The sequence below is a fragment of the Glandiceps talaboti genome, chromosome 5 (assembly GCF_964340395.1).
Source record: "Glandiceps talaboti chromosome 5, keGlaTala1.1, whole genome shotgun sequence".
Taxonomy (NCBI): domain Eukaryota; kingdom Metazoa; phylum Hemichordata; class Enteropneusta; family Spengelidae; genus Glandiceps; species Glandiceps talaboti.
Genome location: NC_135553.1, coordinates 16,808,385 through 16,826,443, shown reverse-complemented (window position 1 = coordinate 16,826,443; position 18,059 = coordinate 16,808,385). Strand labels below are relative to the sequence as shown.

The following is an 18,059-nucleotide window of genomic DNA, read 5'->3' as shown; positions in this document are numbered from 1 at the left end:
AGTAACATACAAGTGAAACATGTTAAAGACATGATGTTGCTATGTCCAAGGTCTGAACAACAATAATAATAACAATAATAATAATAATGCCTTATTTCCCAGATTTAAAAAAAAAACCAACAACATAACAATCAGACAGGCATAACACAGGAAAAATTAGACAATAAGATGGGAAAACGGGGGAAAATAGAAATTAGTTTTATGTCATCGTTTGTCTTTCATGGTTGTATCAACTAATGTATTGGATAATAATATGTCGCCTTCCAAGCTAAGTAGTTTGTAACTTAAAAAAAAAAAAGAAAAAAAAAAGATAGTTGGAAAATATTAACAATACTGACACTGGTGAGATATTGCTTTCATGATGCAGAACGATAAGTTAAAGGTATCTTGTACTATAAAAGTATGTTAAATAATAATAGGAAGTCAGTCAGGCCATAGTATGTCTTTGCACATCTTTTCACAACAACTGACTTCTGCAGTGACATTCTCAACTTTTTATAGCATACACACATGCAATATAATACATTACACCATGCACGAGCCAGGTTCAACAAAAAAATATGGAATATATACCCTGGTCTGTCTATGTCATGACAACGTGCGTCTATGCTACGATGCGTGTCTACGTCATTGGTTCTGCTGTGTTCAAAATGCGAGTCAAAATGCCCAAAATTGCTATTACTTGCCCTGATTTTTTTATATTATATATGTTGGCAAATACTCATGACCTAAGGGGCCTATGAGTCCCCAGACAACTGTATAATTTTCATCAGATTTCATAGGCATACGTTAAATACTACTTCAGTTTAAATAAAACAAAGATAACTAAGAATACAAGCAACCCTGAAATGAAGAGGTTCTCTACAAATCCTAGACTGACTCCCAGTCCACTGCTGACATCACTTTATTGTCATTATTAGTGGTAAATGTCCCTACAAAATCATGTACATGATGTATAGTAATCTCTGTGATTACATAAAACTAGTTTTTACTAGAACTAACTATTCACAGAGATAGACACGACAAAGACAGGGACTTAAAAAATTTCAAATGAATTCATTTTGCTAAATAAGCCATTCCCAACTGCAAACAGGAATTTGTGAATACAGTGCCCTGGCTCAGATCGGGGTATCATCATCTCATTGTACCGTTTCTTAACAGCTTTGTCCCTTGGTATTCTGTAGTTTTGTATTCACATATCGAGGAAAGCAGCAGTGCTCTATGAGTAACCTATACCATGTATACCCCCACAAGGTACACACAGACAGGAGGTAGAGTGCCACCATGACGAATTTTGGAAAGGCGAATTGGTTCTGTCAGAGTAAATTTTTAACCTTCATCAATAAGAGTCTGTCATATATTAAGTAGGATAGGACATTTTCTTAAGGCAAAGTTATACAGCTTAATATTGGTCCAAGTTATTGCAAATAATACTAACCGAAATTCAGCAAAGCTACTGGGGGTAAGACTAAGAGTGAGTCAACTAGAAATCGTAGCTATATTGCAGCATGACACTTGAATACATGATAAGCCGGACTCTGGTGTATATTTTTTTTTTTCGACAAATACCTCTTCTTTTACAAACTTTTCAGGCACTTTGAAATTTATAATCATACATCAACATCTTAATCCATTTTGCCAGTAAGTCTTAGAATGTGGTCACATAATTCCCGTACTGCTCCCCGGCCACCTCGCTGGTTTGATAGATAGCGTGCTGCGTAACGTGTCTCTGTTTGGGCATCAGCTGGAGCTGCTCCGAGTCCAACTTTCCTCATGACCTCAATGTCACTTTTATCATTACCTGCAACATAAATGAAACCACATTTATTTATTTTTTATTCATTTTATTTAAAAACCATCCAACAGGCAATGCCCAATAACAGGAGGAAGGTTCAGTGTTAGTGCAGGAGGAAACTGGAGTATCTGGGGAAAACCTGCTTTGTTCGTTTCTAGTCAAACCGAACGATACTCTTCTCACTTACAGAGTGGTAAATTTAATCAAACCCTAATGGGTTCAAACCCCGACCACGGTGGTAAGAGGCAAGTGGTTTAACCACACGGCCACCGACAACCCTTTAAACTTCCTGACAGACTTCAAGAGAAGTTGTGTCATGACCACGAAAATTAATTAGTTGTACCCCCCCCCCCACCCTCATATTAAAGTCTTTGAAATTACCCATGTTAAATTCCCTGTATCCATGATAGTTTGCGTAAATTTAAATAAAAACAGACAAAATCTAAGAGTGCTGACAATAAATTTATGATGCTTATAGTAAACTTACCCATATAGGTGACTTGTGGCCATTGCAACTCTAACTCATTCACCCATTTGCTGACTACGTCCAGCTTATTCTTTGCACCCTTTCCAAGAACACAGCCAGTCTTTTCTCCTATCAGTCGGACAGCCGATCCGTCGTCTTCTGAAATTAGTCTTACTTCAACTTCAGCCTCTTTCAACAATTTAATGCCTTCTATATCACTGCAGTTATAGGATCGAAATTCTTCCCCTTGAGATGAAAGAAGACAATTTGAAGAACAGAATTTTGTTACTGTGGTTCAATAAATAGAATGTGGACTTTAGAATGAATAATAGGACAATCTATTAAAAGTTTTATGAGTACAGCTCCATCTGTAAACTCTCTATTGAAAAATTACCATATATCAATTTATTATCCTGTCATACCATCGCCATATGATGTCATGATGAAGACATCAATACCATCACTATGACGTCATCAACATCATGAAGACATCAAAATCATTGTTATGACATCACCAACATCATTATGACATCATCAACATGTAGACATCGACATCATGAAGACATCAACATCATGAAGACATCAAAATCATTGTTATGACATCACCGTCATTATGACATCATCAACATCATGAAGACATCAAAATCATTGTTATGACATCACCAACATCATTATGACATCATCAACATCATGAAGACATCAGCATTATGAAGATATCAATATCATCACTATTACGTCATCAACATCATGAAGACATCAACATCATTGTTATGACATCATCAACATCATTATGACATCATCAACATCATGAAGACATCAACATCATTGATATGACATCACCAACATCATTATGACATCATCAACATCATGAAGACATCAAAATCATCACTATGACGTCATCAACATCAAGAAGACATCAACATCATTGTTATGACATCACCAACATCATTATGACATCATCAACATCATGAAGACATCAAAATCATCACTATGACGTCATCAACATGTAGACATCAACATCATAAAGACATCAACATCATAAAGACATCATCAACATCATGAAGACATCAAAATCATTGTTATGACATCACCAACATCATTATGGCATCACCAACATGTAGACATCGACATCATGAAGACATCAATATCATTGTTATGACATCGCCAACATCATTATGGCATCACCAACATGTAGACATCAACATCATGAAGACAGCAACATCATGAAGACATCAAAATCATTGTTATGACATCGCCAACATCATCACCAACATCATTATGTCATCAACATCATGAAGATATCAACATCACCAACATCATGAAGACATCAACATCATCATTGTGACATCAACATCAATATGACGTCATTGACATCATGAAGACATTAACTCGTTATGACATCATCAACATCGTTATGACATCAACATCATGAAGACATCAACATCATAAAGACATCAACATCATCATTATGACATTAACATCATGACATCATCAACATGATCATTATGACATCATCAATATCATTGTTATGATATCACCATCATCATGAATGCATCAATACACCTTGAGAAGACATTAATTAAAATTCTTAGCATGGCATCATTACATGTATCATCATCATCATAATGAAATCATCAAAAGCATGACGATATAATCATCATCATCAACATCATATAGACATAAATTTTGACACTTAATCAGGAACAGTATTATAGAGACTCGGTTCAAGTGTCTACCTCCATATCAAGTGTGACCTTTCATCTCACTAAGACACCACTAACATTATCATGATGATCATCATTCATAATGAATCTTTGCCTCGGAAGACATGTGGACAAACTACTCAAATCCAAATGCAAGAATATTGCTTTAGAGGTAAGTAATGAAAGATTTATATGCTTGATAGCTAATTGCAAACTTGTTAGCTAATTAAACACTTGTTAGCTCATTGCACACTTGTTAGTTTTCTAAAACATGTCTTAGAAGTCACTTGATTTGGCAAGATATACATGTAACGTAGTTGGATTGTGTGTAAGAAATACTACAAAATGCCTAAAAGTTCAACTAAAGTTTTAATTTACATGGTATACTCAAAATAGTTTTCTTACCTCTGTCAGTTACATGGACCTGGTTATCTGTGATAACACCATCAATATCAAACACCACTAATTTCACATCTCTGTTTTTCTCTTTCCCAAAATAACCATATTTTGTGACGCGTTGTTCAGCTATAGGCCAGTCAATGGGTGTATCAATATCTACACTATACTTAGAGTCCATTTCATAATAACCAACTCTGTAAAAGAATACCAAGGTTGTACCACTTTTAAACTCAATGGGTAAGGGCAAAATCATAGATTCTTGGGCATACACACATTGTTCGAATACAAAATTCTAGACTATTTAGCTATTATACATGATGTACCACTTAATTGGAAAATTAATTATATGAAACTAAATGAAATTTGAAGCTTGCACAGTTAACATATTGCCTAATTATTGAAAAAACATTGATTATGCACATTAACCATATAGATTATATGTTACAACAACAAGCTTTAAATGACGCATACACTTATTTTACCATTGACCATCAAAACATATATAGAATTATCTGAAATTTGAAGTTTGCATTCTTAAGAAATAGCCTAATTACTGAAAATCATTAATTATGCAAATTAGTTATAAAATTTAAAAACTATATCAACAGGCTTTAGAGGATGTGCGATTTGTCATGGTTGATGTATGTGCCGAATGATATGGAATTTGAAATGTGCATGCCAAAGATATAGCTTAATTACTGAAGATCATTAATTATTTAAACTACTCATTAAAAGTAAAGGCTATGTCAGCAAACTCGTGTGCATTGTTATGGTTGGTATATGTACCAAATTCTATGAAATTTGAAGCTTGCATTCTTAAGATAAATCGAAATTAACGAATGTCATTAATGTTATTCATTAAAACTGCAATCTACATCAACAAACATTATAGGACATATACGCTTAGTTATGGTTAACTTATTTACAACATTATATTGAAATTGAAGTATGTATTTTTAAAATATAGCCTAATTACTGAAATTCATTAATTATGCAAATTATTCATAAAAGCTTTACGCTAAATTAACAAACCTTCTAGGACATATGCGCCTTGTAATAGTTAACATATGCACCAAATTATATTGAATTTGAAGTATGTGTTCCAAAGATATAGCCTACTTACTCAACCATTACAGGCATCGCAGTAATTTCCCAGACTAATTAGCTAATTAGACTAGTGTGCAATATTGAAATACTTTGACACAAACGATATATTCACAGATACCTCCAATGCTCACAGCGTTTGAACTTTTATGGCTGTGATGCTTGCATGTTGGCCTAAATGTAGCGTTACTTATAATCGAATACAAGGGAATCCACAAAATCTGAAGAGAATATTTCTTTGATAGCAGTTTCTGTAAATATGGTGGCGAAGATATTGTGTGCTCTAATATAAGGTAACTTTTCAAATAACGGAAACATATCTCACACATGTCAAATTCCGGGCAATTTTGGTCATTTTATATTAGGCCAAGGAAAAAAAAGAATTGTTTCTAGTCAGGACAGTTTGTCTAAAGTGGTACGACGACTCAAATGTTTTAAAATTCTCAACAAACCTGTCACACAATCTACTATTTATGACAGTTACTGTTCTTTTGATTTAGTATGTACTTTAGAGCAAGTGTGTATGTGGGGCAGATGTCATTTATATTTGCTTGTTCATAAATGGCTCTGCAGTTATCTTCACTGAAGTAGGGAGGGTTATTTTTGTGTTTCCCCTAGATCTGCAGACTCATTGGGCTGAACAAACGCAGTCAGGAAACAATTTTTTTTTTGTTCTTATGGGGCAATTACTCTAAACATTAAAAGCATACTGTGGGAAATTGTCTGTCTAAAGAGCATTTCAATTGACATAAACACCAAATATTGATCCTCTTCCACATGGTTTTCCAAATTGCATTTTTTTAGTGTAGAAAAGTGACAGGTGTGTCAAGCCTAAAACTCATCTATGAATAAGTACAGTGTGGTGACATGAAATGGGTCACCAGTACAACATGACTTGTACAATACAATATGATAACTGACATAATATGTTTATTATTAGATACAGATGAACAATTAATAATGCAGGACACAACAGCTTAGACAGACATGACTTGGTACAATACAATAGATAGCTGCCAGCACTTTATTAGGGACATGAATTGCATGTGTTTGATCAGACAATAGCTAGCAGACACTGAACTGACCTAGCAGACACTGAACTGACCTAGCAGACACTGAACTGACACTGGTCTGGGACAACAATAGACATGATATATATCACTGACAACAGCCAGCAGATTTGAATGAAATTGGCACAATATGAATATGATGCATCACTGACAGCACATGAGATATACCATGAATTGAATTGTACATTGGCAAAAGTTTGCCGATATTAATTTATTACAGTCACCATATGGATGAGGATTAGATATTTATTTTGGATATTTAATATATAAAACAATTTTATCATGGCTTCCTGCTTGAAAAATTAATGTGAAACATCATATTACAGCAAGTCCTTGTTTGTAACTCAATAAATTGCAAAAGATTACGATATGCATAAAATGTTTGTTATTGAATGTACAATAACACACTTTCCATATATTTATTAGCATTTTGCAATGTATTGAGTTACAAACACAGACTTGGTCTACCGGTATGTTGTTTCATGTACTGTTGGTTTTTCAAGTAGGAAATCATGATGAAATTATTTTATAAATAGAAATCCCACGTGTAATTTATTGACATGAAAGTCAAAGAATTGATAGTGACATATGACATACATAGTAATCCATATGACGTCATAGACCGATTTGACATCTATTTAAGGTAGAAACTGGCAGGCAAGAGCAGTGGGTCACAACCCAAAAACAGAGTCACAATGAATGCCGGTATTCTTGCTGGCCTCGGACAACCTGTTTTGTCTACTACAACATCAACATATTACCAGTTGAATGCCTTCCGTAAGGGCAAAGCTTTTAGATTTTTGTTCCTACACACAATAATTGTTGGCATGCAAAAATTCAGAGCTATTGCTATCATACATGATATCCCCTAAATTGGCATATTACTTTATCTAAATTGGCAAAACAATTATACCAAACTACCCGGTATATTAAATTTGAAGCTTGCATTCTAAAAGATAGTTGATAAATTCATTATTTATGCAAATGACTGAATACAATTAAAAACTGCTTCAGTGAACTATATCAAACACTTGTGATTTATTGTCATCAATTGATGTACATGTATCAAGTTATATGAAGTTAGAAGCTTACATCCTTAATTACCAAATATCATTAATTATGCAAATTAAACACCAAAACTAATACCTTCATAGGATATATGTGTGTGTGCTTTGTTATGGTTGCTGTATGGACCAAATTGCATGGAATTTGAAGTGTGTTTTTCAGATATTGCCTAATTATTGAAAATCATTACTTATGCAAATGATTCATTAGTGTAAAAGCTACATAAACAGGCTTTAAAAGGTCACATATGCTCTGGTAACATCAATGTATTCACCAAATATTACACAAAATTTGAGGCATGCGCTATTATGATATGGCCTAGTTACAAAAAACACACACACACGCACGCACGCACGCACACCCGGTACATCACTAAAACATAACCTTCCCATACAGAAGGTAAAAATGTGGTATTTCTCCTCTCACTTCTATATTAAATATCCTTTCATTTTAGTACTTCAAACTTGAATATTTCAAAATATCAATCAAACAAAACTTACTTTCCTCCTTGCAGTAGCCCATGTTTCAAAAGTAGGTCCTTGGTAAACATATAAAACTGGCCATTTTCAAACAGTTCACCATCCCAGTCCTGGCGACGAGGCCTGTTTGCTGGATCTAAGTTTAGAGCAGTGGTCTTTTCCTCTAAATTGAATAATTTAGAAATCGGAACAATTTTATTTTGCAATTTCTTAGGTACATGTTGAGAGATTAACTGACTTGGAGAGCAGCTATACAACATCATTCACTTAGCAGAGTATTCTTTAGAAAATAAACTGAGGGCTGCTGTCAAATTAAACAAGTCTTCGTAGACATAGACAAAGTTAAAGACGCAGCCCACCCCCACCCCCCCCCACCCCCACCACCACCAATCACTTACTTCTATGTGACTGTATGAATGGAGACATGATTTAAAAGTATATGGTAGCAACAAATAAATAATACATAGCATATCATAATGCAGGAAATTGCTGAATTCACTAACTGAACCTGAAGATCAGAGTGAAGGCCAAAGGTCAATGTCTCAAAAGAAAGTTTAAACCTGGCAATATGGAGGTAGACACTTGAATGTAGGTGCTATGTATTACCGGTATCATTTTTGAGTTATGTGGGTAAATTATAATATATTCTTTTGAAAATGAAAATGTCAGACAGTCCAAGTCAAATGCACCAACATTTACATTAATATTAACTTTCTTGCTCTTTCTATTTCCACTTCTGACTATCAAAATACTTAGATATTATTCCCCAATATTTTCTTCATTCGGCCAGGGAAAATACGAGTGACCTAAGGGAGCTTTGTCATTATGAGTCGCTAGACGAGTCGTGACAAACCTTTACGTCATGAATATTTCCCTGCTGAATGAAGAAAAAAGACAATATATTGGCTTGTGTATGGTATAATGCTATTTGTTACACATGCATGCTCTCAGTATATGGATGTAAGATGCACAGTATTTCAAATGATGCACCAAGACGGTGTATTCATAATGTCAAACAACTGCTACAATGGTCAAACATAAGTGAGATGACATAAGTTGAACAACATTAATAAATTCAACATCAATAACTTTTTGGAAATATTATCGGATGAACATTTTTTGAAAACAAAAAATCCAACCTTTCATCTAATTTTACTGGTTTCTAAGTACTATCTGGTTGGTAATATAATTGGTAAAACTCCATTTTCTGATCTACTGAGACGCACTTTAAGTTTCCATTTTTTAATTGATATTTTTCCCTGACTTTCATCCTCGACACATCAAAAAGACTACTTTTTCTTCATTTACCATTTTTTAAAAGATGGTTATGCACATACAATGGGAACATTGTGTTTTTATTTCCCAACATCAATGGAGAATGTTGTTTTGAATGTGTCTAGGTTATATTTATGTCATATTGTACAGAATATGCTCAGTAATACAAATTTTTTCATGTTCAGGTTTTTTATTGAATTTAATCTTTTTGCCAAAATACAATCAATTTTCAACAACAGTGCTTTATATAATATGTGCCTGTTTCATATAAATTGGAGTTTATTTTCAAATAAAAAAACCTATGTGTTTATTTTAGAACACTTTTCCTAACACCTAGTACCAGGTAACAGGTTGTTAACATCAGTCACGTACTAATATTATGGTATGTGCAAAGTAGCCTAGATGCTATCTGTGGCATCAAATCTCAAAATATTTCTTTACATCTGACTCAAAGAAGTCCTGAGATGAGATGAAATTTCAATTTTGCTCAATAACAGGTCAATGTTTATTGTACACAGTTACATGATGTCCAAATATGGTATATTTATCAGCTCAGAATGCTACTTATACATTGTTTACATGATTATAAAAGTTGGAGGTTTGCTCATTTGCATAAACAACTTTTGGTTCATGATTTCTCATTGAGGTGGCTAGAAGGGGTGAAGTGATGATTTTGATACTACAGGTAGCATCTAGACTACCGATATGTGCCAGGGCTTGAAATAAACAGTAGTCTCATGCCCACAGACTACCAATTCATGTCATGGGGCTACCATAATTTGCAGCTCGTAGCCCACTGAGGCTATCACTGATTATGTGATGAAGATAGAAGATTTAGGGAAATCAAAGTATTTTAATAACACACATATTTCCAATAGAGAAAATCTGTTTTCAGTTCAGAAGTATCATCCCTGGGCTACCCCTTTCTGAAATTGGTAGCCCACTAGGACTACTGAAGGAAAAAGTTAATTTCAATTAATTCTGTGTGCGATATGATAACCTGAACAATACGCATTCTGGATAAATGGAATTAGAGGGTATTGATGGAGTTAACTTTGGAATCAATTGATATAGTGTCAATTATTACTGTTATATTTCGCTACTCTGAAATAAATAAAAGGTAAAATGAAATTATTTATATCAATATTACCATGATTATTATTTGTTGTATGGTATTGATCTGCAAAAAGGTAATAATTGGTTGTACTGTGAATTGTGGATATTTGAACAGCTGACACTGCTATAAATCCGTGCCTAAGGTTTGTAATTACATTTTTTGTACATGTGTTTGTTTCACAGCAGACAAGACTACATATATTTACAGAGATTATGTACCAGTGTCACTACAAAAAATATTCAAGTACTGTATAAAAGTGAATGGTTTCAACAAATATTAGTTCATTTCAAACACTTGCTTTCACAGTTCATGAACTTTTTCAGTTCGCAGAGAATCATTAGGTTAAAATATATTATATGTTATAATGTACATGTATCTGTGTGGCCATGTTTGCGCGTGCGTGTATGTATGTATGTATGTATGTATGTATGTATGTATGTATGTATGTATGTATGTATGTATGAATGTATGTATGTATGTATGTATGCATGTATGTGTGTATGTGTATTTGGGTATGCATGTGCATATGTGTGTAAAAGAGAGAGTGTCTGTCTGTGTGTGTGTGTGTGTGTGTGTGTGTGAATGACAGATGTTGATAACGATTCATATGCTATTATAAATTTATAATGTAAAGAAATAACAAACCCTTTTCTTTAACCTCCTTCCAGCGAAATAGATGTTTTCTGAAAACAGCAAAAACTGAATCATAACCTTCTTCTCTGATCAAACGGACAGGTTCTCTCAACATCCATGGATGTACACAGGGTGAAGTACATTGTATTATACTAACGATGTCAATTTCTGTTGAAGCAAACCATAGAATAGCACATATGATATATATATATATATATGATGTACATACAAATATGGTCTAACAATACAACACATCTCACATGGTATTGTCTGTATGTTTGCCTATTTATCCACCCTACCATGCATCTATCCATCTATTGACGTACCCGTCCATCCATTCATCCATCCATCCATCCATCCATCCATTCATCCAACTCACCCATCCATTCAGGATATTTGTTCCTCTGTCCATCCATCCAACCAACCACCCTTCCATCCACCCACCCCACCCATCCATCCATCCATCCATCTAAATCTTGTCATCATTTTCAGATCAACAGATAATTGTCATTGTACTTTTTGTCTTTCCAGGTTGTTGGATAAAGAAATAATTGACATGAAATGTGTACATGTAAAATAACACAAGTTAGAGGTATGGTATAATGTGTACATGATACAAGCTAGAGGTTTTGTTCTAATGTGTACATGATACAAGCTAGAGGTATGGTATAATGTGTACATGACACAAGCTAGAGGTATGGTATAATGTGTACATGACACAAGCTAGAGGTATGGTATAATGTGTACATGACACAAGCTAGAGGTATGGTATAATGTGTACATGACACAAGCTAGAGGTTTTGTTCTAATGTGTACATGACACAAGCTAGAGGTATGGTATAATGTGTACATGACAAGCTTGAGGTTTTGTTCTAATGTGTACATGACACAAGCTAGAGGTATGGTATAATGTGTACATGACACAAGCTAGAGGTATGGTATAATGTGTACATGACACAAGCTAGAGGTGTGGTAAAATGTGTACATGACACAAGCTAGAGGTATGGTATAATGTGTACATGACACAAGCTAGAGGTGTGGTAAAATGTGTACATGACACAAGCTAGAGGTATGGTATAATGTGTACATGACAAGCTTGAGGTTTTGTTCTAATGTGTACATGACACAAGCTAGAGGTATGATATAATTTGTACATGACAAAGATATCAAGAAGCTAGAGGTGTGGTATATGTGTACATGACACAAGCTAGAGGTGTGGTATAATGTGTACATGACACAAGCTAGAGGCGTGGTATAATGTGTACATGACAAAGATATCAACAAGCTAGAGGTGTTGGAGAAGTAGTAAATGGCAGTTCCAGTCAAAATAAATTGTTTTGAAATGCCATCTGCATACTATATGATTGGTGTACAGCAATCAATCAATCAATCAATCAATCAATCAATCAATCAATCAGTCAGTCAATCAATCAATCAGTCAATCAATCAGTCAATCAATCAATCAATCAAAAGAATCAATTAATCAAATAAGATGGCTTTTAATTCCAAAGGTAGTCTACGTACTCCATAGATGTGGCACAGCATGAAAAAGCATACCCACCATATAATACTAATTTGTCATTGGTTTGATGTGATAAATATTTGGCAGATGATTGGGGAGTGTCTGGGAAGAAATTATTACAATGTATTATTCCTACCTCAATGTTTGGGTGCACCACATTCTATGATTCATATAAAACTATGTATTTTTCCTACCTGGATGTTTGGTTGCAAATTCCATGACAGTGTCCAAAGCTGCAGACTTATCCTGGGCATATGCAGGATCTCTGTGATGTATCTTGGCACCCCATTCTTCAGCTATTCGGGCAATTTCACTGTGGTCTGTTGATACCCACACACTATCAAATGCTGTAGGACAAAGTTGAAAGATGTCCTTACATAAGGATCTTGAGTGCTCCCAACTATATAATTATAACTACATGCATATACTGAGCAATCACACACACACACACACACACACACACACACACACACACACACACAAATTATATATGTACATGTATATGTATATATGTTATATATACATATATATATATATATGTGTATGTGTGTGTGTGTGTGTGTGTGTGTGTGTGTGTGTGTGTGTGTGTGTGTGTGTGTGTGTGTGTGTGTGTGTGTGTGTGTGTGTCTTAATCAAATTAAATTCAAACAGTACATGAGCCCCAACACCACATATATTTATGGTTGGAACCTCAATATTAATTTACACTGAGCTGTGTTTTTAGCTTTCTAAATTCTAGTAAATTGGACCCCACGTCAATTGAACCCTGGCTCAATATAACTTTATGCACTGGATTTAATGTGCATATATTGTGAATCCGGCTGTACTTGATTACCATACTTAGAACATGGAAGTAGTGGGTTATACTTCCATGCTTAGAAGCAGATCAACCTTTAACACTGACTCGCCAGTGCATTGCCTGCGAAGTCGTACTTTGCCGTGTCAATACTACGATCTGACTAATAATTGCCCCCATATTTTCTAGTAATAACAAAACGTGTAATTGTAAAACCTGTTGCTTATAACGGGCGATGGTTGCGCAGGTCGAGTTGTGTTGAGACAGGGTTTGGTGGAGGGTCCAATTGACTTGGGTCCGGCTTCCTGTATTTACATGGCTCCTATGCAAAGAGTGATACAGCAAGTGAGTCATTTATGTGATTCTTTTAGAGTTACCACTATGTCGGATTTTCTGAATGATTATAATTTAATGCACCTGCTATCTGAGCGTTGTAAAATTCCTGACCATTCTTTACTTGAAATAGTTTTCAACGCTCGGTCTTTTCATAGTATGAATATGAATATCAATTGCAATGGTAGTCCTTCGGTTTCACATGAACGGTCAAGAAAATATAAGCTTGATAACATTCCTGGGTCATTTTTGAATTCGCCTATCGCACGTGGGGCAATTCGTAATATCATTGATGTCATTCAAACCTGTAATGAGACGCAACTAAATGTAAATAATGTATATCAACAGCTGTGTAAATGTATTATAGATGAAATGAATATGCATGTCCCCATCCATCGTCAAGCAAGTCGGAGGTGTAGTAAATTACGTCATCAAAAACCGTATTGGAATAATGAGCTACAGGAATTGTGGAACGTAATGCATATTAGGCAGAGGCTTTATCTTAGATGTAGGTCTGTCAGAGTTGCTGAAAAACGAAGGCTTCTTAGTGATTTTAAGACGGCGCAGAGAAGTTTTGATAGGAGGTTAAGGTTTCATGAAAGGAGGCATAGAAAAGGGCTTGTTGACAAGATTGAGTCAGTCTGCACCGATGATCCACGTAGATTCTGGAATCATATTCAAAAGCTCGGTCCAAAACGTAATAGTTGTATCCCAATGGAGGTTTACGATGATCATGGTCAGTTATTAACAGATAAAAATATAGTTCTTGATGCCTGGAAAAGGGACTTCTCATCTTTATACAATAATCCGGATGGGGATTATGATGAAGATTTCTTAAATCAGATTATACATCATAAGGGTGTTTTAGAAAACAACATGATCGACCCATTGTACGAGAGCAATGTCGCAATAAATCAAAATATTTCCTTGGAAGAGGTTGAAAAGGTTGTTAACAAGGTCAAGCGAGGAAAATCTGTCGGTATTGATCGCATTCCAGGTGAAGTCCTAAAAAACGATGTATCTATTTCAGTGTTGCATAATCTGTTTCAATTGTGCTTTGACAGTGGTTTGATACCAGATGTTTGGCGTTTTGCTACAATCGTACCGATTCCTAAGGATCGTTCAGCTAATCCACGTATTCCGTTAAACTATCGCGGTATTAGTTTACAAAGTGTCATATGCAAGCTTTATTGTTCAATTTTGAATACTCGTTTAATTACTCATCTAGAAAATAATGACCTCCTGGTTGATGAGCAAAATGGTTTCAGGAAAGGTCGCTCATGTGAAGACCATATTTTTGTTCTAACTTCTGTTATTCGTAATAGACTTGTAAATAACTTGCCCACTTTTGCAGCCTTCTTAGACTTGCGGAAAGCGTTTGATTGTGTGAATCGTGAGGCGTTGTTATATAGGTTATTAATTAGTGGAGTTAACGGTAAATTTTATAACGCTATAAAGGCCATGTACACTGATACTAGTGCTGCCGTCAATCTGAATGGGCACCTGTCTAGTAGTTTCCCTACGAATAGTGGCGTCAGACAAGGAGACAATCTTTCACCTACTCTATTTTCACTGTTTATAAATGATTTAGCTGTTATTATTAAGGAATCGCCTCCAGGTATTAGAATTGGAGATATAAAGTTGAATATATTATTATATGCAGATGATATTGTACTTCTGTCCGATAACGAGGATGGTCTTCAGGAAATGTTAAATATTTTCTTTGCTTGGTGTAAAAAATGGCGATTAAAAGCAAACATAGTGAAGTCAAAAGTAATTCATTTCAGAAAGAAAGGCACTGTTTGTACTGGTTTTAACTTTATGATCGGTACTGAAACAATAGAGATTGTTACTAAGTACAAATATTTGGGTATTGTTTTGCATGAATTTCTTGACTTTTCTATTACTGCTAATGCGCTTGCTGAGTCGGCTGGTAGAGCTTTAGGTGCAGTCTGTTCCAAATTCAGGTCACTGAATAATATGGGTTTTAATACATTCACTAAATTGTTCAATGCATCTGTGGTACCAATTCTTGAATATTGCTCGGGTATCTGGGGTTTTCAAAACTTCTCGTCGTGTGATTTAATTCAGAATCGGGCAATAAGGTTTTATTTAGGTGTTCACAAATTCGCACCTACTCTCGCTATTAATGGGGACACTGGTTGGGATTCGTGTATTGCGAGTAGGTGGGGTAATATGGCCCGGTATTGGAACAGACTTTGTAACCTTGACAGTGATAGGTTAACTAGTAAGATTTTCTTTTGGGACCATGCGCTGTGTGTCGGCAATTGGTCTTCTGAAATGTATGACATCTTTGAAAGTCTAGATATTGATGAGTTGATTCCATGTGATACTGGGATTGTCAGGTTACGTAAACAGTCGAATTGTACTGAAAACTGGTATATGCATGTTCGTAACAAACCGAAATTACGCACGTACAGTATCTTTAAAAGAACATATCGCCGTGAAAATTATTTAGATTTAGATTTGTCGAGAGCTGAACGTTCTCTTTTTGTTCAGTTACGAATAGGAATACTTCCACTCAGGATTGAAACAGGTCGTTTTAGGGGCGAGGTGTTACATGCTCGCCTCTGTGTGTTATGTAATGCAGATTCAATTGAGGATGAATCTCACTTTTTATTTCACTGTTCATTCTATCAGGATTTAAGAACACATTTTTACAATATTATACTTGAGTCTAATCCAAATTTTGTAAACTTTAATGAGACTGAGAAATGGAACTTTATAATGATCAATATGCCTAGAGCAACTTGTAAATTTATTCACAAAGCTTACACCAGAAGGTGTAATCATCTTTATATAACAATGTAGTATGTTACTTTTCTTTACTTGTTATGACTGTCCTCTTTGCACCCCTTATTGTTAAGTGCTTTATACGAGCAATTCAGTTTTGTAGTGACTAATAAGCCCGGTGGGCTGGGTGATGTGTTTGCTTTCTGATATTGTTATTGCCAATTTGTAAAATGTATATCACATGTCACTATAATAAACAACCTTTACTACTACTACTACATGATACTAAAGCGGTTTGAATATGTATTTAAAACTTGTCGATTCCCATGGCCCAGCCCGGCGCTACTTTCGCCATCATGTTTGTTCATTGACAATAACTCGAGTATTACATAATCGGCTACGTGTACGCTGTCAGTTTGTCCCGTCTAGCGCTAAAGCTAGCTGCAGTGTAGATCTAGAAATACTCGTATAAATGGCAGTCTACGTGTGCCATACTGTGTACAATAATAGCAAGCTAAATAAATAAATCATAAATAATAAAGCTGTACCCTTACTACAAGACAGTCATCTTGGTGGCAGCCTAGTACGTTGCTTTCCGTCGGCGGAAATCATAACTTACCTTCGGATTCGATCGCGGCTCTCAGCGCCCATGTTATGAGAGGCTGGCCGGCTAGATTCTTTATATTCTTTAAAGGAATGCCCTTGCTGCCTCCTCTGGCCATTATAACCGCACCAAAATGTCTGCCGTCATGTTTGGGCTTTTTAACTTGACGTTCTGCGCTGGCAACATCGCCGTCCATGGTAAATACTTGCAGGGTGTCTTCACGAACACACGTAGTAGTAGTACTAGTACACTAGTAACAGTCGCAGAATCTGCATTAAAGTGGATTGAATTCAGATTCGAAGTTGGATTCACGAGTCGAATATCAGGATGGTACAATTTAATATCGCAGTGATAGTCTAGAGTTCTAAACTGGTAAAGTATTACGTATTACAAACTTCATTACTAATACTGGTATTAGTCATGAACTTTTTAATACGTAATACTGCACCAGTTTAGAACTCTAGACTATCGCAGTGACTGATCATAAGAAGAAGAAGAAGACATATAACATTATATAAATACACAAGATGTATTTACATCGTCCAAACTCATCGCGGCCTTAATATTTGCATGGAGCTAAATATAATGACAGCGCGATAGTCTAATTTTCATTTCTATTAAAGAATAGCATTATCCATACAGAAATTAGGAATCTAATCGAATTTGTTTTGGAAATAGAAATAGCCCGGGTGGTACCAATGGCCAGCTCTGGTTGGGGTGTGACCAGTGTTGGAAACCCCATACCCCATTTTAGACCCACTTTGGCCAAAAACCAATACCCCATTTTAAACCATTACAGGTTTTTAAAAAGATGAAAATTTAGACAAAATACATTTTCCTAGGAGTCAACATTTTGAGACAATTTGATGGCAATGATTTGGTAAAGGACTCGGCAATGGAGCAAATTTTAGACCAAGCAAAATAAAAAAAATCGGAGTGTCTAG

General features: G+C 35.3%; 1 protein-coding gene across 1 annotated transcript; it reads right to left on the bottom strand.

The window, feature by feature from the left end:
• Positions 1-319: 319 nt before the first annotated feature.
• Positions 320-17,368, bottom strand: LOC144435199 (N-acylneuraminate cytidylyltransferase-like). The gene is made up of 7 exons (XM_078123775.1): positions 17,131-17,368; positions 12,823-12,975; positions 11,119-11,274; positions 8,103-8,244; positions 4,370-4,557; positions 2,283-2,507; positions 320-1,801 (listed from the first exon to the last, which is right to left on the bottom strand). The coding sequence occupies exons 1-7, from the start codon at positions 17,309-17,311 to the stop codon at positions 1,626-1,628; spliced, it is 1,221 nt and encodes a 406-aa protein (XP_077979901.1). The 5' UTR covers positions 17,312-17,368; the 3' UTR covers positions 320-1,625.
• Between the last annotated feature and the right edge of the window lie 691 nt (positions 17,369-18,059).